General features: G+C 45.4%; 1 protein-coding gene across 3 annotated transcripts in view; it reads right to left on the reverse strand.

The window, feature by feature from the left end:
• Positions 1–479: 479 nt before the first annotated feature.
• LOC121552793 overlaps positions 480–22,805 on the reverse strand; it is a 29,362-nt gene continuing 7,036 nt past the window's right edge. The window contains exons 1-11 of one of the 3 annotated variants that reach the window (XM_041865830.2): positions 5,140–5,209; positions 4,093–4,112; positions 3,730–3,924; positions 3,379–3,584; positions 2,589–2,633; positions 2,421–2,436; positions 1,818–2,018; positions 1,511–1,713; positions 1,382–1,417; positions 1,106–1,151; positions 480–879 (exon numbers count right to left, since the gene is read on the reverse strand). In XM_041865830.2, the coding sequence (XP_041721764.2) occupies positions 764–879; positions 1,106–1,151; positions 1,382–1,417; positions 1,511–1,713; positions 1,818–2,018; positions 2,421–2,436; positions 2,589–2,633; positions 3,379–3,584; positions 3,730–3,924; positions 4,093–4,112; positions 5,140–5,147 (1,092 nt within the window). In that variant the 5' untranslated portion in view covers positions 5,148–5,209 and the 3' untranslated portion in view covers positions 480–763. Of the gene's footprint in view, positions 880–1,105; positions 1,152–1,381; positions 1,418–1,510; positions 1,714–1,817; positions 2,019–2,420; positions 2,437–2,588; positions 2,634–3,378; positions 3,585–3,729; positions 3,925–4,092; positions 4,247–5,139; positions 5,210–22,805 lie in introns of those variants that run through there. The other 2 variants (XM_041865829.2, XM_041865831.1) reach the window with 2 other exon arrangements.

Below are 22,805 nucleotides of genomic sequence, written 5' to 3' on the forward strand. Positions count from 1 at the left end.
ACAAAGACAAATAACAAAGATAGAGTAAACGACACGATGCTAAACAATCACACACACAACATCATCCAGAACAGTCCAGGGCTAAATAGGGGTTGTGATGAGATGAGGTGCAGGTGCGCTGGAGGTGATTAGGGTGCATTGTGTTTCCATTCCGGTGTTGCCGAGGTGATGCGCTCAGACCAGTGGCTCAGTAGACCGGCGAATCAGAGCGCCGGAGGGGAGCAACGGGAGGAGACATGACAGCTATGGATAGCTGTAGTTTTAGTTTATGGTTGACACAGCTTGTTGGCCATTAGCCAATCAGCGTTTCTCAATGAGTGCAAACTGGTATTTACGACTTCACAACTGGTAAATACCACCTTCCCACTTGGTTAACAATGCAGCATTACTCCTACCCCAATACAGGTGTCATGTTTTTAATGTCAAAGTGTAATGATGACTATTTGTGCTTCATAATTGACTCACACTCATACAGCAACTGAAATTCAATGACTTTAATATTTAAAAGAAGGGCAGTCGAAGCAGAATAAAGTGACAATACAGAATATACAATCAGAGTAGGCCTACAATATTACATGAGCATCGTGCCATCTTAAACTAACACACTATCCTGATAGATAAAGGTAGGTAGAGTAGGTGCTTTATTAGGCTTTATTCATTACTTTTAATGTACAATTAAGTCAGTCTATCTGTGTTGTCTATGTAATTTCTACATTTTATTCCTCTATTGCAGTTTAGAACTACTTGCTCTATTTCCATTAGGTTATTTTGATAAACCTCTTTGTTTCTTGCTAGAAACAATAAAAAATATAGCCAAACACAAAATAACAAGAAAAATAACAAGCCCAACAACAAATGCAAATGGTGATGTTTGGCAACCTGTAAGATAGTAGTAAATGTTAGATAGCTACAGTAAAGTACAATTATCACAAGAGTCAATGTTTCTGAAATGCAAACAAAATAACCTCTGTATAAAAACGTGTCATAATTACCAACAACTATGTATATGGATTATATAGTTATTAGTTATGAATATAACGTGTATATAAGTAACTGTAAATAGTGTAATGTCGTAGAATTTAGTTTTAATTAATGATGGACTTACAACGCCTGACTGCCATGATCCAACCAAGGACCCAGGAACACGCCATCTGGAAATTAAAACAATTGGAAAAAGACACATTGGCTTCAGAATAGTATGGATGTTGTACTGAATATTTACTAAATAACTAGCTACAAGTAGACCTCTGAATATGACTTTGACCATCAATACAAAAGCTGAAGACATCATGAAAAAAAAGATCCCAATATGAATTTGGTTGAGAGGGTACAATGCAGTATATTGCTGATGTATTTTGGCATTTGCATTGGTTTTCCATACCATGCACGGGCCCATACAGTGAGATCCAGATTCAGTCTGTAAAAGAAAGAAAGATTAAAACAATATCTTTATCTCTCACAGTACATCATTAGCAGAGTGAAATTCAAAATGGTGGTGATGAGTAAATACCTCAGGATGTATATTAAGCTTCTTCAGTATCTCTTTGACAACTTCTTCATTTTGAGGACACTCCAGTAGTCCCTGGGTCTCATGGAAGAGACAGTCCACTGTGAGTATTACATCACCTCTGGTCACTAGTCTGCTGCTGTCAGGTACGGTGTAGTCTGGGTTGAAGGTGTGACGCAGCACTACCAGAATGACAGGTTTACCAACTGTCAAAAGGAAACAAAATACACATCACCTCATTACCATTTTATTTTGTTTGCCTATTTTCCCATTCATTTTGGAGGCATTGATTCTGCCCTGACTAAATTACCAGGAATCTGCTGCAGTGCTGCCTCAATATCAGTACCAGCACGAGAGACGATGGGACAAAAAGCCATGACGACATCACTCTCTTCTAGTGACATCACTTCAGTACAGCCTCCTCTGATGACGAGATGTCTTGTCAAATCCACATGAGCACCCAAGGTATTACCATGCACAAATATGAAGAATCTCACCATCCCTGACATCCCTATAGAGATACAGACAATATGAAGCAAATGTAGAAATAATTCACACTATCTAGATAGAATGCTTTATCTTTTTAATTGCATTACATCAAAAGTAGTTCAAGGGGAAAAATACACTGTAATCCATTATGCTTATTTGGAAATGAGGCAATCCAGTTATCAAGATGAGCTATCTCTTTGAAACGAGACAGGAGGCACTTCCTTCATAATAGTTTTTGAAATCAGAAAGTGGTGGATGTGGTTTTGCAACTGAAGTTAAACACTGCTTCCACATGATCTGTTTACAGTCAGTTTCTTACAGGCATCAACATTGATCCCCCAATAGCAGTTTTCTTAAATGACAAGTGAATGTAGATATTGTACATACATATCATATTAATGTATGATTTATAGCTGGTACTTACCTCCAAGAAATGTGCGCTGCAGCAGAGAGAAAGATTGCAAATTACATACAAAATGTATATAAACTTTGTATAAAAGCTCTATGTGACATCATATAGTGGTATACAATTGTTGGGTATTTTGTCAGCTGTTGAGTTAAGTGGCAACTCCTAAAATGAAAATATACATACTGGCCTGTTCCTGTGATCAGGGATGTCCATGACGACATCTGTCACCTATGTCACAAGCTGGGCTAGAACTCCGGTCTCAGATGTGGGGAGCTGGGGGTTCTACCCCTTAGCCACAGAGGAGGTATAGTTGGACCCAAATGAAACACCCAAGGCAATACTCCAGGTAAGTAGATTTAATGTAACAAAAAAAGGTTCTTTGCACTTCAAAAATAGTCCAACGAAAGTTCTTCTCAGAAAGAGGTATATTAACAGAGGTAGAGTAACAAAACAGGAGGCAAAACAAAATAACTCCACGAGGGGAGAAAAACAAACTAAAGATAACTTAGAAAAGCTTACTTGGAAAGACACGGTGGGACAAAGCAGGAGACACATAGCCAGGACTCAAAAACCAAGTGAGGAACAGGGGAAAAAACACAGCTAAAATACTCTAGGTGAAACAAGGCACAGGTGACCTGGATCAAGCTAATAAGGACACACGAGGAAGAACTAAGGCAGAGGGGAACACAGATGACCTCTAGAGGCCCGGAGACAAACAGGAGGCAGGAAGCTGACAACCTATGAATACAGTATTTCAATACACTGAATAAAGTAGTTCTATATACTTTGATTACAAATAACAAATACTAATATTTAAATGAAAAAACATTATTTACACTCTTGGACCCTTAAATTAAAATATCTGCTTTTGCATGAACTCATTTTGCTAACCAAATGTGTTTGGTTTGTGTGTCCAATTCATGAATGATCATGAATGAATGACGAATATACACATACAACATGGGTAAACTACCTTTGGCTTCATGTTCAGCTGGATCAGAATGTTACCAACTGCTGCTTTGTTGCGAGGACAGTTCAGTAGTCCTCCCTGACTCTCATGAAACAGACAGTCCACTGTGAGTTTTATATCACCTCTGGTCACTAGTCGGCTGCTGTCAGGTACAGTGCACTCCGGATTAAAAAAGTGATGCAGGACTACCAGAATGACATGTTTATCATCTGTCAAAGGAATGAGGGACAAACAAAGCATTTATTAATGTCATTAGCCTCTTGATACATGTTCTATCTAGATCAACACTGATGTGGAGATAGAATATATAGAAGAGACAGTAATATAGTTTGAGGATACTTTGGGGTTGGCTACCTGGAATCTGCTGCAGTGCTGCCTCAATATCAGTACCAGCACGAGAGACAATGGGACAGAAAGCCATGATGACATCACTCTGCTCTGGTGACATCACTTCAGTGAAGCCTCCTCCAAGTTGTCTCGTAAACTGGATATGAGAACCCATAATATTGCCAGTGGTGATGGTGTAGTATTTAATCAACCTTGGCACCTCTGTTTTGTAATGGACAAAAAAGAGAAAAGTCAAGTATTGACCCTAAAACTAAAAGTAGAAATGTTTTGGTTTAGATCACCGCCCAGACAGATATAAGCCTAACCTAAGATCTGGCCTTAAACATTATTTAAATAAGTGGAAGGCCTGTGTCCTGTTAAAATAATTACCTACGTGTTCCATTGTGGATCTGTAAGGGGAGTGAACAGGGAAAATATAATTATTAATCATGTAACAGACAATAAAATACATATCTTACTGTGGCACAGTGGTCTAAGGCACTGCATCGCAGTGCTAGCTGTGCCACTAGAGATCCTGGTTCGAATCCAGGCTCTGTCGTAGCCGGCCGCGACCGGGAGACCCATGGGGCGGCGCACAATTGGCCCAGCGTCGTCCAGGGTAGGGGAGGGAATGGCCGGCAGGGATGTAGCTCAGTTGGTAGAGCATGGCGTTTGCAACGCCAGGGTTGTGGGTTCGATTAACTGTAAGTCGCTCTGGATAAGAGTGTCTGCTAAATGACTAAAATGTTAATGTAAATATAAATATAATATAACAACCAGTGTGCAGACAATGTAAATATTTCAAGTAATCTTTCACTTTCATTCTGATTATGACAGATCCTTCTGAGATAAGCTATGCGGTCTCCCACCCACCTCCCTACTTGGAACCCTCTTGCCTTTATTTGACCACGTGATCTACTGGAAACAAGAAAGTGAAAGTGAATTGTTCACATTATACACCCATATAATTAGCATCATAAAACCCATTCTATTTTCATGTCTGCACCAGAAGCCTATACATACCACATCAACTTTACTTAAACACAAAGTAGTGTTAATAAAGATAACTCAATGAAGGATGAACATTGAGCAATGCATGAGTTTAGACAGGTGCACCCCTAAGAACAACTCATCTGCAACATAATGGCTGCATTTACACAGGCCAATTCTGAAGTTTTGACCAATTATTGACAAAAGAGCTGATGTGATTGTTCAAAAGAGCAATTATAGTGGGGAAAAGATTAGTATTGGAATGCCTGTGTAAATGCATTCAATGATGCCATGACTTATTCTGTGTGCCTATCAATTCAGAAATGATTATCTGTCTTCATTGTTCAAGTCCGGATATCAATTGAACAAACAATACACAGATCAGATCCGCCTTTAACTCTATCATGTGTAAGTTAGTGCTAAATGTAAAGAGGAAAATGTACTTACTGAACCATAATGCCGTGTGAATTTCTTTGGAAGATGACTACTGAAAGACAATCTGACTACCGTCTTCGATGCCCAGAGGAAAATGAAATACACAGTTTGAGGGTAAAGGGGAGGAGAGATGGTTTTATCAGAAACACTTTCACTTTCACATTGAAGAGACACTATAGTAGGCTTTTAAAACTGCAGCATCACCAGTTTTTTTACCTTGCATTTGGTTAAAGACTGGTATGCCATAGTGAACCATTAGCCTCTAAAACAACCTAAAAAGCCTCTATAACATTCATTGTAAAAGTAAAAAAGAAAAGGGGATATAACTTGTCACCAACGCTATGAGTATTATTCATACAGAAATCACATCCAGTATTGTTAATTAGATACTGTCTCTGGACAAGCTATAAGGCTTGTGGGCCATGTGGGGGAATGCGTGTATGGTAGAAGCAGCTGATCTGGTACCTGTTTTGCGTCTCCTCAACACAAAACCTGTTCCTACTGGTTGGCCGCAAGAAGCTGCCCCTTTTACTGTTGTGGTGAATGAGATGAGAATCTCATTTGTTGTCTCCGCAAAGAGGGCGTTTCAGGAATTAAGTCATCTCAAAGAGGGTATGCAATATGGAGAATTGATACTGTATTGTTTCTCTTTGCCAGAAGATACAGAGTACAGCTGCCCTTGTTTACACTAGCTGCACTGAGGTCAGAATACAATCATGGTTACATCAAGACACCGTGGAGCCGGCGGCAGATATTGATCAGAAAATGTACCTCAGTGCAGTGATGGGATATGCCACTGTACTCCAAATGTTACCTTTATCCACATTGCTCCATCGAGAAGATTGAAATACTGCTAGTTTTCCCAGAAAACGTCCCTTTTCGTCCTCATGCTAGCTACCAGTAGCCACAGCAGCCATTATGGAATGGCACGTAGCGTTGAACAACAACGGAGCTGATTGGTTGACACTGCCATTCCAATATGGCTGAGTGGCTTCTGCTACCTAGCATGAGGTAGAAAAGTGCAGTTTTCCATAAAACTTGCAGTATTTCAATCGTCTCAATATATCAGTGTGGAAAAGACAAAACTTTGAGTACAGTGGCATTGTCACGACTTCCGTCGAGGCTGCCTCCCCTCCTTGTTCGGGCAGGTTTCGGCGTTCAGCTTTATCGGCCGTACAGTGCGCTGCCTGACCGGAAAATACTGGTGGCCTACCTTGGCTAAGGACGTGAGGGTGTATGTCTCCTCCTGCTCAGTGTGCGCCCAGATTAAGGCACCTAGGCACCTCCCAGCTGGTAAGTTATAACTTTTACCAGTTCCACAACGAAAATGGTCTCACCTAAGTGTTGATTTTCTAACTGATCTTCCCCTCTCCCAAGTTAACACCCCCACCCTGATCGTTGTGGACCGCTTTTCTAAAGCTTGCCGCCTCCTTCCTCTGCCCGGTCTCCCCACGGCTCTGCAAACTGCGGAGGCCCTGTTTACACATGTCTTCCGGCACTACGGGGTACCAGAGGATATAGTGTCTGACCGAGGTCCCCAGTTCACGTCCAAGGTCTGGAAGGCGTTCATGGAACGTCTGGGGGTCTCGGTCAGCCTGATCTCTGGGTTCCACCCCGAGAGTAATGGGCAGGTGGAACGGGTAAATCAGGACGTGGGTAGGTTCCTGCGGTCCTACTGCTAGGACCGGCAGGGGGAGTGGTCGGTGTTCTTGCCATGGGCAGAATATGCCCAGAACTCTCTCCGCCACTCCTCCACTAACCTAACGCCTTTCCAGTGTGTTCTAGGTTACCAACCGGTTCTGGCACCGTGGCACCAGAGCCAGACCGAGGCTCCTGCGGTGGATGACTGGTTTCGGCGCGCAGAGGAGACGTGGGATGCTGCCCATGTTCACCTCCAACGCGCCGTGCGTCGTCAGAAGGCCAATGCTGACCGCCACCGCAGTGAGGCCATCGTCTTTGTACCGGAGGATCGGGTCTGGCTCTCGACCCGGAATCTGCCCCTCCGCCTGCTCTGCCGGAAGCTGAGCCCACGGTTTGTGGGGCCGTTTAAAGTCCTGAGGAGAGTCAACGAAGTCACTTATAGGTTATTACTTCCCCCTGATTATCGTATTAAACCCTCGTTTCATGTGTCTCTCCTCAGGCCGGTGGTAGCTGGTCCGCTTCAGGAGTCTGAGGTGCGGGAGGTCCCTCCACCTCCTCTGGACATCGAGGGGGCTCCGGCGTACTCTGTCCATTCCATCCTGGATTCGAGGCGTCGGGTGGGGGGCCTTCAGTACCTCGTGGAGTGGGAGGGGTACGGTCCGGAGGAACGGTGCTGGGTCCCGGTGACGGATATCCTCGATCCCTCCATGTTACGGGATTTCCACCGTCGCCATCCGGCTCGCCCTGCTCCGCGTCCTCCTGGCCGTCCCCGAGTTCGGGATCGGCACGCTGCTGGAGCTGCGCGTCAAGGGGGGGGTACTGTCACGACTTCCGCCGAGGCTGCCTCCCCTCCTTGTTCGGGCATGTTTCGGCCTTCCGCGTCACCTGCTTACTAGCTACTGCCGATGCATTTACCATAACTCCATTTTTATTTTCTTCAATCACACACACCTGGTCCTTATCCCTCATTAGTCATTGTATAAGTGTTCCCTCTGCTTCCTTGTCTGTGTGGGTGATTGTTTATTGTAGATTTTAGTGAAGCTCGGTGGAGCTCGTGTATTTTGTATCGACGGGAGAATTTCCCGTGAGCCTTGTATTTTCCAGTGCGCCTGTTTTGTGCCCTGGAGTGTGTTTGATGCATTTCTGCGTAAAGCTGTATTTTGCGGATTAAAGCCTGTTATTCTGTGATTTACCCTCCTACGCCTGACTCCTTCAACACCACCTCATCACAGGTATATACTACGGGTGTGCCAAATAGTCTGACAAAATGAGTATCGTAATGGATATGGGACATTGTCTGGATATGATTAAGAACAGACAATTTTTTATAATTATCCGTAATAAAAAATAAAAAAAACGTTCTCATGTCAGTCAGTCATGTGCAAGGTTCTACGTGGTCTAAATAACTCAACTGGCTGTCTGTAAAGAGAAGGGTGGGCTGCACATTGATCCTGCTGCTCTGATTGGATAGAGTGAAGCTGTATTTCTCCAGCCACGTGCTTCACAATTTCACCCGATCAGTTTTCCTCGCATGTTTTCAGTCTGATCATTTAGATTTAATGGCAGTCGGTGCCATTTAAGATGAGGGAGGATGATTATTTTGTTTTATGAGCATGGCAGCATTTTGGATGACTGTCAATCATATTCCATTTCCCCAGCTCAATGTAACGTCAATAGGTTTAGGCTACAACATGATACTAACATTTTCACTGTACCCATCATGAGGTTGCTACAACCTAGCCTATGAATAACAGTTTACAACGTTGGTGCACCCCTGATTACACGCAAACACAGTTCACTTTCATAACAGCCACATAAAAACAGCATGATCACTTTGCTCATTGTATATATAATTCCTTCTCGCAACTATCTACGCACTCTCCTCCTCTGACCTTTACCGTTTGCTTGTGGACTTCAGTGCACAAAACATCAGGTGTCTGTGTACAGGCGGAAAAAAACGTTCCAAGCCAAAACCGCTAAAATCATGCAGTACAATGTACAGTCAGAAAGCAATTTTGCAGTTACACCGGCGGGCCCCGGTGGCAATACATTTATAAAACCAAAAGCTTACCTTGACATGGAAGAGTTCCAGTGTTGGATAGCCATTGCCAGCTAGCTAACATAGCATCCCTCTCTGTTTGAGCCGAGTGTTTGAGTAGGCTAAACTAGCTAGCTGCATTCGCTAGCTAAGTGAAAGTTTTAAAAAATACAACCAAATATATCTCTCTATTCATTTTGGAAGAAATTAATTTGTTCAAAACTGTTGAACTATTTTCTTTCTCTCTCTTTGAGTCAACTACTCACCACATTTTATGCATAACAGTGCTAGCTACCTATAGCTTATGCTTTCAGTACTAGATTCATTCTCTGATCCTTTAATTCAGTGGACAACATGTCAGTTCATGCTGCAAGTGCTCTGATAGGTTGGAGGATGTCCTCCGGAAGTTGTCATAATTACTGTGTAAGTCTATGGAAGGGGGTGACAACCAACTAGGTTTTGTATTGAAGTCAATGTACCCAGAGGAGGACAGAAGCGAGCTGTCCTCCAGCTACACCGTGGTACTACACTACAGAGTGCTGATGAGGCTACTGTAGACATAAATTGCAAAACAGTATGTTTTAATAAATTATTCGGTGACTTTTGAATATATTTATTATAGTTTTATCTAAAACTATTAACTTTAATATTTCACTCTTTTTATTTAATTCACTGAGGATGGTCCTCCCCTTCCTCCTCTGAGGAGCCTCCACTGTTTAGATTGTATCTGCCTGCTACTATGATAAATCCCATGGCGAGTACGTTTGCTATCAAGCTATCAATGTGCATAATATCTAACAAGCAGGGCAAGGGTAGAGAAAGAAGATGAAAGCGCTGATGCACATTCTGACTAAGTGACAGCAAACTTGGCAGCCTGCTGCAAATTGAGGATACACACACCTCCGCGCGCTGCTCCTACTCTGCAGGTTTTTTGCAGTGAGAATGTGCAGGGAGGTATTTTGCCAACATCTACTCAGGCATATTAAAACAGATTCGTTTTTTTCGATCACGACTGTCATCGCATTTGATATGACTATCAACTGTCAATTTACGGATACGATTACAAATACGAGTTGGCCATGTCAGCACACCCCTAACATATACCATACCTACGTTTTCCTACCCATGTCTCACGCCGACTCCACTGTCTCTTAATGTAACCATGATTGCGTTCTGACCTCAGTGCAGCTCAGTGTAAACAAGCTAAATGGTAGGGTTGGTATCTTCTGGCAATGTTTGTCTGGGCAAAATTGTTCATAAGTAGCATATTGAAAATATCAGCATAGCCATTTGATGGTCTCTCTATTCAAATAACCGAATGCTAACACTGGTTATATGGATCATTGTCAGGGGGAAATGACAGAGGGGGACTCAAACAGGGAGGAATGGCAGCTAACCTTGCTAAGGGAAGTGTACAGTACTGGTAGACATTTCACAATGTAAGTGTATCAAACCATTAAATCAGTAGGTGGCTACATTATAGCCAAGTTGTTTGGGTGTGTGTAGTGCACGGTTAGAAAGGTTACATTATATCAGCATACAAAGTATAGATTTGCTGCAACATCGGTGCAAGGCAAGCATTCCCCTGTTTTGTGTAGCTATTCGTGGACAATGATGGAGGCTGGGGCTCTAGAAACACTGATACTGCTAAACTGCTCGAGTAGGCTACAATACTACACTGCTGCACTGAATAAAACAGAACCAAGGAGTTCATATTGCCTTTGGATTCACACTCGAGCTAATTCTGTGTTCGTATGGGTTGGTATACCACGTCATTCTTATTCTATGTGGACATCAAAATACAGTGTCCTACTACCAGAATAGATGTTGATCTCCAGACTAAATAATATTGAAGCCCTTTTGACAAGTATGTGATAGTGCTGATGTCTATTGCATGCACTATGTCTTAGAATAATTCAGGCCTGGTGTTGTGTTATGTTGCAGATAGTACTGATCGGGTGAGGTCTATCATGAATCATCAACTTCATCACAACACACAAGGAAGCATGTCACTGTCATATGTGCATGGAAGAGGAAGGCTTCGCAGCCAAAACAAAAGAGTGATGTTCCACTGCCAGATAACTAACTGTCACTATTACTAAATGTTTGACAAATTGTCAGTTTACTGAGCAAACTTCAGAGTGTAATGCTGAATGACACACTCAAACCGGTGCGCCTGGCACCTACTACCATACCCTCTGTTCAAAGGCACTTCAATCTTTTGTCTTTCCCATTCACCCTCTGAATGGCACACATACACAATCCATGTCTCAATTGTCTCAAGGCTTAAAAATCATTCTTTAACCTGTCTCCTCCCCATCATCTACACTAATTGAAGTAGATTTAACATGTGACATCAATAAGGGATTATACTTTTCACCTGGATTCACTTGGTCAGTCTGTTTATTGAAAGAGCAGTTGTTCCTAATGTTTTGTACACTCAGTGTACAATAATCTTTATGGGTGCAAACAATTTTGACACCCATCTTTGAGAGAAAAAATATATATTACTTGTTAAACAAAATCTCTTTCTCTAAGCAATTGTATTAGTATAAAATACAATAATTGTCTCTTTTTTTTGGACCATACAATATACAGTGGGGAAAAAAGTATTTAGTCAGCCACCAATTGTGCAAGTTCTCCCACTTAAAAAGATGAGAGAGGCCTGTAATTTTCATCATAGGTACACGTCAACTATGACAGACAAATTGAGAAAAGAAAATCCAGAAAATCACATTGTAGGATTTTTTATGAATTTATTTGCAAATTATGGTGGAAAATAAGTATTTGGTCACCTACAAACAAGCAAGATTTCTGGCACTCACAGACCTGTAACTTCTTCTTTAAGAGGCTCCTCTGTCCTCCACTCGTTACCTGTATTAATGGCACCTGTTTGAACTTGTTATCAGTATAAAAGACACCTGTCCACAACCTCAAACAGTCACACTCCAAACTCCACTATGGCCAAGACCAAAGAGCTGTCAAAGGACACCAGAAACAAAATTGTAGACCTGCACCAGGCTGGGAAGACTGAATCTGCAATAGGTAAGCAGCTTGGTTTGAAGAAATCAACTGTGGGAGCAATTATTAGGAAATGGAAGACATACAAGACCACTGATAATCTCCCTTGATCTGTGGCTCCACGCAGGATCTCACCCAGTGGGGTCAAAATGATCACAAAAACGGTGAGAAAAAATCCCAGAACCACACGGGGGGACCTAGTGAATGACCTGCAGAGAGCTGGGACCCAAGTAACAAAGCCTACCATCAGTAACACACTACGCCGCCAGGGACTCAAATCCTGCAGTGCCAGACGTGTCCCCCTGCTTAAGCCAGTACATGTCCAGGCCCGTCTGAAGTTTGCTAGAGTGCATTTGGATGATCCAGAAGAGGATTGGGAGAATGTCATATGGTCAGATGAAACCAAAATAGAACTTTTTGGTAAAAACTCAACTCGTCATGTTTGGAGGACAAAGAATGCTGAGTTGCATCCAAAGAACACCATACCTACTGTGAAGCATGGGGGTGGAAACATCATGCTTTGGGGCTGTTTTTCTGCAAAGGGACCAGGACGACTGATCCGTGTAAAGGAAAGAATGAATGGGGCCATGTATCGTAAGATTTTGAGTGAAAACCTCTTTCCATCAGCAAGGGCATTGAAGATGAAACGTGGCTGGGTCTTTCAGCATGACAATGATCCCAAACACACCGCCCGGGCAACGAAGGAGTGGCTTCGTAAGAAGCATTTCAAGGTCCTGGAGTGGCCTAGCCAGTCTCCAGATCTCAACCCCATAGAAGATCTTTGGAGTGAGTTGAAAGTCCGTGTTGCCCAGCGACAGCCCCAAAACATCACTGCTCTAGAGGAGATCTGCATGGAGGAATGGGCCAAAATACCAGCAACAGTGTGTGAAAACCTTGTGAAGACTTACAGAAAACGTTTGACCTGTGTCATTGCCAACAAAGGGTATATAACAAAGTATTGAGAAACTTTTGTTATTGACCAAATACTTATTTTCCACCATAATTTGCAAATAAATTCATAAAAAATCCTACAATGTGATTTTCTGGATTTTATTTTCTCATTTTGTCTGTCATAGTTGACGTGTACCTATGATGAAAATTACAGGCCTCTCTCATCTTTTTAAGTGGGAGAACATGCACAATTGGTGGCTGACTAAATACTTTTTTTCCCCACAGTATATCAGCATCCAAAGTATAGATTTGCTGCAACATCGGTGCAAGGCAAGCATTCCCCTGTTTTGTGTAGCTATTCGTGGACAATGATGGTGGCTGGGGCTCTAGAAACACTGATACTGCTAAACTGCTCGAGTAGGCTACAATACTATACTGCTGCACTGAATAAAACAGAACCAAGGAGTTCATATTGCCTTTGGATTCACACGCGAGCTAATCCTGTGTTCGTATGGGTTGGTATACCACGTCATTCTTATTCTATGTGGACATCAAAATACAGTGTCCTACTACCAGAATAGATGTTGATCTCCAGACTAAATAATATTGAAGCCCTTTTGACAAGTATGTGATAGTGCTGATGTCTATTGCATGCACTATGTCTTAGAATAATTCAGGCCTGGTGTTGTGTTATGTTGCAGATAGTACTGATCGGTGAGGTCTATCATGAATCATCAACTTCATCACAACACACAAGGAAGCATGTCACTGTCATATGTGCATGGAAGAGGAAGGCTTCGCAGCCAAAACAAAAGAGTGATGTTCCACTGCCAGATAACTAACTGTCACTATTACTAAATGTTTGACAAATTGTCAGTTTACTGAGCAAACTTCAGAGTGTAATGCTGAATGACACACTCAAACCGGTGCGCCTGGCACCTACTACCATACCCTCTGTTCAAAGGCACTTCAATCTTTTGTCTTTCCCATTCACCCTCTGAATGGCACACATACACAATCCATGTCTCAATTGTCTCAAGGCTTAAAAATCATTCTTTAACGTGTCTCCTCCCCATCATCTACACTAATTGAAGTAGATTTAACATGTGACATCAATAAGGGATCATACTTTTCACCTGGATTCACTTGGTCAGTCTGTTTATTGAAAGAGCAGGTGTTCCTAATGTTTTGTACACTCAGTGTACAATAATCTTTATGGGTGCAAACAATTTTGACACCCATCTTTGAGAGAAAAAATATATATTACTTGTTAAACAAAATCTCTTTCTCTAAGCAATTGTATTAGTATAAAATACAATAATTGTCTCTTTTTTTTGGACCATACAATATACAGTGGGGAAAAAAGTATTTAGTCAGCCACCAATTGTGCAAGTTCTCCCACTTAAAAAGATGAGAGAGGCCTGTAATTTTCATCATAGGTACACGTCAACTATGACAGACAAATTGAGAAAAGAAAATCCAGAAAATCACATTGTAGGATTTTTAATGAATTTATTTGCAAATTATGGTGGAAAATAAGTATTTGGTCACCTACAAACAAGCAAGATTTCTGGCACTCACAGACCTGTAACTTCTTCTTTAAGAGGCTCCTCTGTCCTCCACTCGTTACCTGTATTAATGGCACCTGTTTGAACTTGTTATCAGTATAAAAGACACCTGTCCACAACCTCAAACAGTCACACTCCAAACTCCACTATGGCCAAGACCAAAGAGCTGTCAAAGGACACCAGAAACAAAATTGTAGACCTGCACCAGGCTGGGAAGACTGAATCTGCAATAGGTAAGCAGCTTGGTTTAAAGAAATCAAATGTGGGAGCAATTATTAGGAAATGAAAGACATACAAGACCACTGATAATCTCCCTCGATCTGGGGCTCCACGCAAGATCTCACCCCGTGGGGTCAAAATGATCACAAGAACGGTGAGCAAAAATCCCAGAACCACACGGGGGGACCTAGTGAATGACCTGCAGAGAGCTGGGACCCAAGTAACAAACCCTACCATCAGTAACACACTACGCCGCCAGGGACTCAAATCCTGCAGTGCCAGACGTGTCCCCCTGCTTAAGCCAGTACATGTCCAGGCCCGTCTGAAGTTTGCTAGAGTGCATTTGGATGATCCAGAAGAGGATTGGGAGAATGTCATATGGTCAGATGAAACCAAAATATAACTTTTTGGTAAAAACTCAACTCGTCGTGTTTGGAGGACAAAGAATGCTGAGTTGCATCCAAAGAACACCATACCTACTGTGAAGCATGGGGGTGGAAACATCATGCTTTGGGGCTGTTTTTCTGCAAAGGGACCAGGACGACTGTTCCGTGTAAAGGAAATAATGAATGGGGCCATGTATCGTGAGATTTTGAGTGAAAACCTCCTTCCATCAGCAAGGGCATTGAAGATGAAACGTGGCTGGGTCTTTCAGCATGACAATGATCCCAAACACACCGCCCGGGCAACGAAGGAGTGGCTTCGTAAGAAGCATTTCAAGGTCCTGGAGTGGCCTAGCCAGTCTCCAGATCTCAACCCCATAGAAAATCTTTGGAGGGAGTTGAAAGTCCGTGTTGCCCAGCGACAGCCCCAAAACATCACTGCTCTAGAGGAGATCTGCATGGAGGAATGGGCCAAAATACCAGCAACAGTGTGTGAAAACCTTGTGAAGACTTACAGAAAACGTTTGACCTGTGTCATTGCCAACAAAGGGTATATAACAAAGTATTGAGAAACTTTTGTTATTGACCAAATAGTTATTTTCCACCATAATTTGCAAATATATTCATTAAAAATCCTACAATGTGATTTTCTGGATTTCTTTTTCTCATTTTGTCTGTCATAGTTGACGTGTACCTATGATGAAAATTACAGGCCTCTCTCATCTTTTTAAGTGGGAGAACTTGCACAATTGGTGGCTGACTAAATACTTTTTTTCCCCCACTGTAGCTCAGTATTTGTGTTATTTATTTTATACAGTCTTTTTTGATCATGTTTATCAAAGGTGCCAATAATTTGGGAGGTGACTGTAGTAGTATAAATGACAAAATTATTCAAAAGACATTATGTACAGTATTATTGAAAATTACCTGTATGTTCCATTGTGGTTCTGTAGGTAAACTAAACAAATAGAAATAAAGTATTTGTTATATAACAACCTATGTGACTGTTTCCAATGAGAATCTTTCACCTTCACTATTAGGCCTGCTATCATCAATAGAAAGCAATATCTTATCTAATAGGAATCCATTTATTTCTAATTCTACGACAAACTCCTTTTTAATGCATGGAACAATTCAATGAATGAGGGATGAGTTTTTGGATGTTTGTAGGATTTCCACCGGCAACAAAAATAACAGTGTAAAGAGGGTGTCACGGTTTCGGCCGAGGCTGCTCCTCCTCCTGGTTCGGGAAGGCTTCGGCGGTCGTCGTCCCCGGAGTACTAGCTGCCACCGATCTATGTTTCATGTTCGTTTGGTTTTGTCTTGATGTTGTACACCTGTGTCTAGTTAGTCCTCGTTAGTGTCCTATTTAGTTCTCGTTGTGTGTGTCTGTGTTTGTGGGTGATTGCTCTTCTGTTTTGGTGTTTGAGCTACGTACTTCCCTCCAGTGTTTGGAGAGGTTTTCGCACATGTTAGTGCGCCGTTTGTTTGATGCCTGTGTGCGCCGTTATTTCGCCTCCGGGCTTATTGTGCTCATTTACTACGTGAATATTTCACTAAAGTCTTTTGGACTGAGCTTCTGCGTCCTGCGCTTGATTCCTGCACCACACCCACCTTCAGCACCCCTTGACAGAATCACACACCAATTGAATGGAATCAGCAGGATCAACAGTCACGCCTGAGTCGCTCGAGGAGCATGTCCGCGGCCAGGATGACCAGACATGACAACTGGGGACCGCTCTACAGGACGTCATCAACACCCTGCACCGATGGGAGGCCAGAGGGGTACCCACACCTCCACCTACCCTGCCAACCCCATCGGCCGGTCCACCAGTCCCAGGTCCGGAACCCAGGGGGATTCGGCTCTCGCTCCCGAGGGCGTATGACGGAACAGCTGCCGGGTGTCAGGGGTTCCTCCTGCAGGTGGAGCTCTACCTGGCCACTGTACACCCGGTGCCCTCGGGATACGAGAGCGTTTCCGCCCTCATCTCCTGTCTCACGGGCAAGGCGTTGGAATGGGCCAACGCCGAGTGGAGGAAGATGGACGCCACCACCATCTCCTACGCCGAGTTCTCCCGTCGCTTCAAGGCCGTGTTCGACCATCCACCTGAGGGCAAAGCGACGGGGGAGCATCTAGTCCACCTGAGACAGGGGAGGAGGAGCGCACAGGCGTTTGCGCTGGAGTTCCGGACTCTAGCGGCGGACGCAGGGTGGAATGAACGGGCCCTCATCGACCATTTTCGATGTAGCCTACGGGAGGACGTTCAACGTGAGTTGGCCTGCAGGGATACCAATATCACCTTCGACCAGTTGGTCGATATGTCCATCCGTCTGGACACCCTGCTGGCCACCCGTGGACGTCCCGAGGGGGGTCCGTCCATTCCGCCCTCCGGCACCTCCGAGCCGAGCCCTATGGAGCTCGGGGGTGCCGGTGCTAGAGAAAGGAGGAGGAGGAGCCCGAGGGGGCCTGTCTCCTGCACCAAGTGCGGTCGTGGAGGGCACAGTGCAGCCAGGTGCTGGGGAGGGTTCTCCGGGGGAGAAGACAACAGGCCACGCACTAGGGAGCCCTCCCAGGTGAGTAGACGCCCCACTTACCCAGAGCTCTCTGTTGCGCACTTTTGTATACCTGTTTGTTTTCCACAGGTTGCACCTCATTCCCAGCATAAGGCGCAAGTAGATTCAGGCGCAGCTGGGAATTTTGTTGATCTAAAGTTTTGTTTAGATTTAGGGATCCCTCTCCTACCTGTTGACAAACCTTTTCCCGTTCATGCCTAAGATAGCCGCCCGTTGGGGTCGGGGTTGATTAGGGAGATCACAGCAACACTTAGGATGTGTGCGCAGGGGGGTCATGAAGAGACTATACAGCTGTATCTGATCGACTCTCCTGCGTACCCAGTGGTGCTGGGGATTCCCTGGTTAAGCACCCATAACCCTGCTATTTCGTGGCAACAGAGGGCTCTCGATGGGTGGTCTGCTCAGTGCGAGGGGCGATGTCTGGGTGTTTCCGTGGGGGCGACTTCGGTGGAAAGTCCAAACCAAGTGCCCGCACTGCACATTCCGCCTGAATATGGGGATTTAGCTCTCGTGTTTAGTAAAACTAGGGCGACGCAGTTGCCTCCTCATAGACAGGGGGATTGTGTGATTGATCTCCAGGCAGGAGCAGCGCTCCCACGGAGCCACGTGTATCCTTTGTCTCAAGAGGAGAGAAAAGCTATGGAGACTTACATAGCCGAATCTTTGAGACAGGGATACATTCGGCCCTCCACTTCTCCCGCCTCCTCGAGCTTCTTTTTTGTGAAGAAAAAAGATGGAGGGTTGCGCCCGTGCATTGATTACCGTGGTCTCAATCAGATTACTGTGAAATACAGTTATCCACTCCCTCTGATTGCGACCATGACGGAGTCATTGCATGGAGCACGGTTTTTCACAAAACTGGATCTCAGGAGCGCGTATAACTTGGTGCGCATTAGGGAGGGCGACGAATGGAAAACCGCGTTTAGTACCACGTCAGGTCATTTCGAGTATCTCGTCATGCCATATGGGTTGATGAATGCTCCATCAGTCTTCCAATCCTTCATAGATGACATTTTCCGGGATATGCAGGGGCAAGGGGTGGTCGTGTACATTGATGACATTCTGGTGTACTCGTCTACCCGAGCCGAGCATATAACCCTGGTGCGTCGTGTATTGAGGAGGCTGTTGGAGCACGACCTATATGTCAAGGCAGAGAAATGTCTGTTTTTCCAGGAGTCGGTCTCCTTTTTTGGGTTATCGGTTGTCCACGTCAGGGGGTGAGAATGGAGGTGGATCGTGTGTCCGCTGTGCGTAATTGGCAAACCCCAACCACTGTCAAAGAGGTGCAGCAGTTCTTGGGCTTTGCGAATTACTACCGGAGGTTTATCCGGGGGTTTTGGACAGGTGGCAGCTCCCATCACGTCCCTTCTGAAAGGGGGTCCGGTGCGCCTGCAGTGGTCAGCTGATGCGGACAGGGCCTTTAGGAGACTGAAGGACCTGTTTACGTCGGCTCCGGTGCTGGCGCAACCCGGATCCCGCATTACCCTTTCAGGTTGAGGTGGACGCGTCTGAGGCTGGTATAGGGGCCGTTCTCTCTCAACGGTCCGGCACGCCACCTAAACTCCGCCCCTGTGCTTTTTACTCAAAAAAGCTCAGCCCGGCGGAGCGTAATTATGACGTCGGGGACAGGGAGCTGTTAGCTGTAGTTCAGGCCCTTAAGGTGTGGAGGCATTGGCTTGAGGGGGCTCAACACCCTTTCCTCATTTTGACTGACCATCGGAACCTGGAGTACATCCGGGCAGCGAGGAGACTGAACCCTCGCCAGGCTCGATGGAGTATGTTTCTCACCAGGTTCGTATTTAAAATCACGTACATCCCTGGGTCCCAGAATTGTAAGGCAGATGCGCTGTCCCGGCGGTATGACACGGAGGAGAGGTCCGTTGACCCTACTCCCATACTACCGGAGTCTTGTCTTGTGGCACCGGTGGTGTGGGAGGTCGATGCCGAGATCGAGCGAGCGTTGCGTACCGACCCCAGCCCACCACAGTGTCCTGAGGGTCGGAAGTACGTTCCGCTCGAGATTCGGGATCGACTCATTTACTGGGCTCACATGTCACCCTCCTCTGGACATCCGGGTATTGGCCGGACAGTGCATTGTCTTAGCACTAAATACTGGTGGCCCACGTTAGCCAGGGATGTGAGGGTTTATGTCTCCTCCTGCTCGGTGTGCGCCCAGTGTAAGGCGCCCAGACACCTGCCCAGGGGTAAGTTACAACCCCTGCCCGTTCCACAACGACCATGGTCCCACCTCTCGGTGGATTTTGTGACAGACCTTCCCCTCTCTCAGGGGAATACCACCATCCTGGTCGTTGTGGACCGGTTCTCTAAGGCCTGTCGTCTTCTCCCTATGTCGGGTCTGCCTACTGCCCTACAAACCGCAGAGGCCCTATTTACCCACGTCTTCCGGCATTACGGGGTACCCGAGGATATAGTGTCTGATCGAGGCCCCCAGTTTGCCTCCCGAGTATGGAGAGCGTTTGGGGGTCTCGGTTAGCCTTACCTCAGGGAACCAACCGGAGAGTAACGGGCAGGTAGAACGTGTCAACCAGGATGTGGGTAGGTTTCTGAGGTCGTATTGCCAGGACCGGCCTGAGGAGTGGGCTCGGTACATTCCCTGGGCCGAGATGGCCCAGAACTCTCTCCGCCACTCCTTTACCAACCTAACCCCCTTCCAATGTGTGTTAGGTTACCAGCCGGTTCTGGCACCTTGGCAGCAGAGCCAGATCGAGGCCCCTGCGGTGGATGATTGGATGAGGCGCTCGGAGGAGACGTGGAACGCTGCCCACGTCCACCTGCAGCGGGCCATCCGTCGTCACAAGGCGAGCGCCGATCTCCACCGCAGTGAGGGGCCGGAGATCGAGTCTGGCTCTCTACCAGAAACCTACCCCTCCGCCTGCCCTGCCGGAAGCTGGGTCGGCGGTTTGTGGGGCCTTTTAAAGTCCTGAGAAGATTGAACAAGGTGTGTTATAGGTTACATCTACCTGTTGAATATAAGAATTATATATATAAGAATTATAATTAACCCCTCGTTCCATGTGTCTCTTCTCAGGCCGGTGGTAGCTGGTCCACTCCAGGAGGGTGAGATAGGAGAGACTCCTCCGCCCCCACTGGACATCGAGGGGGCTCCGGCGTACACCGTTCGATCCATCTTGGACTCAAGACGCCGGATGGGGGGTCTCCAGTATCTCGTGGAGTGGGAGGGGTACGGCCCGGAGGAGCGGTGCTGGGTGCCGCGGAGGGACATCCTAGACCCATCTCTCCTGTCGGAGTTCCACCGGGACCATCCCGCGCGCCCTGCTCCGCGTCCTCCTGGTCGTCCCCGAGGCCGGGGTCGGCGCACGGCTGGAGCCGCGCGTCAAGGGGGGGGTTCTGTCACGGTTTCGGCCGAGGCTGCTCCTCCTCCTGGTTCGGGCAGGCTTCGGCGGTCGTCGTCCCCGGAGTACTAGCTGCCACCGATCTATGTTTCATGTTCGTTTGGTTTTGTCTTGATGTTGTACACCTGTGTCTAGTTAGTCCTCGTTAGTGTCCTATTTAGTTCTCGTTGTGTGTGTCTGTGTTTGTGGGTGATTGCTCTTCTGTTTTGGTGTTTGAGCTACGTACTTCCCTCCAGTGTTTGGAGAGGTTTTCGCACATGTTAGTGCGCCGTTTGTTTGACGCCTGTGTGCGCCGTTATTTCGCCTCCGGGCTTATTGTGCTCATTTACTACGTGAATATTTCACTAAAGTCTTTTGGACTGAGCTTCTGCATCCTGCGCTTGATTCCTGCACCACACCCACCTTCAGCACCCCTTGACAGAGGGAGTGAAGAGGTGGTAGACCTAAATATAGTACCTCTATGGTGGTAGCCAGATGACGTTTATTTAATTACTGTCAAGAGTGAATGATCTCAGAGAACGAGAAAGGGGTAGCTGCAGCCCAATATGGCGACCGGAGTATGGGCAAGTGGGTGTGTTTAAATGAAAGCAGTGGGCGTGTGGAAAGGAGTGGGTGTGTAGAAAGGGAAATAGTGGGCGTGTGGAAAGGAGTGGGTGTATCGAAAGGAATGTGTGTGTCGAAGGTTAGATGGTTTTGATTAAGCTGTGTTTTTTTTCTGCAGTTTCTTACCACGCAACTACCGTTCATTGGACTTCTGTTTTGAAGCCAGAGGATGAGTCTGTGTCGTATTTCACTGTTAGTTTTAAACAAATAATTGTACATTTTCAGTTGTAAAACTGACAATTGTTTATTTTTCAAATAAAAGTACTGATGATGGGTGTACTGTTGCTTCATGCGTTGTATGCGTGTGCTTACGGTGATTGTCACCCTTATCTTGACGACTAGGTAGCTACTTTCCACGCTGTTGCCGAACAGTAGTGCTTGCCAAGCGGGAGCGAAAGGCACTGTGTCCCAGTGTTGTTGCTGTACATGCCCTCCCCATTGAGTAGTAGACTGTATGTATGTATCAAGGTGACATCTATGGTTTTCAATATTAGTTATTTCTTGTGTAGGCTGCTATCCTACTTGAAATAGCTACACGACCCTGATACCAAGTAGGAAGTCGGCAGGCATTTTGACTTTGTGGCTGTGATATCTAGTGGAAACGGGAGCACTGGTGTCAGGCTTATCGACTCATCTTGCAGCCCAATCAGCAACGCAATCAGTGGCAACAAATCTTCCCAATTAGCTTATTTGCTTTCCATACACCCACTCCTCCGGTCGCCATATTAGGCTACAGCTACCCATACTTAGGCTACAGCTACTGGAATACTGTAGCCAATATATTTATTGTGTTGGCTTTCCGCAGCGCTGCAAATAAGCACTGTTGTTGTTCTATTGTGGAAATGTAATAACTTATGAAACATTGTGGCACATTGCTGGCTATGCATAGTTTCATTACCTAAACAATAACACCAAATCAAGACAATTACTTTTGTATACAGACAGCCCACAGTTAAACACACTCATACTGCTCTCTCCTCGTCTGACCATGTGTTCTCGAAAACCCCGAGAGCATCTGGTCAGCGGGGTGGTGGCACAGGAATCCTAATTTCTCCCAAGTGGACATTCTCTCTTTTCCCCCTGACCCATCCGTCTATCTCCTCATTTGAATTCCATGCTGTCACAGTCACTAGCCCATTCAAGCTTAACATCCTTGTCATTTATCGCCCTCCAGGTTCCCTTGGAGAGTTCATCAATGAGCTTGACGCCTTGATAAGTTCCTTTCCTGAGGATGGCTCACCCCTCACAGTTCTGGGTGACTTTAACCTCCCTACGTCTACCTTTGACTCATTTCTCTATGCCTCCTTCTTTCCACTCCTCTCCTCTTTTGACCTCACCCTCTCACCGTCCCCCCCTACTCACAAGG

Source organism: Coregonus clupeaformis, chromosome 36 (assembly GCF_020615455.1).
Source record: "Coregonus clupeaformis isolate EN_2021a chromosome 36, ASM2061545v1, whole genome shotgun sequence".
NCBI classification, from domain to species: domain Eukaryota; kingdom Metazoa; phylum Chordata; class Actinopteri; order Salmoniformes; family Salmonidae; genus Coregonus; species Coregonus clupeaformis.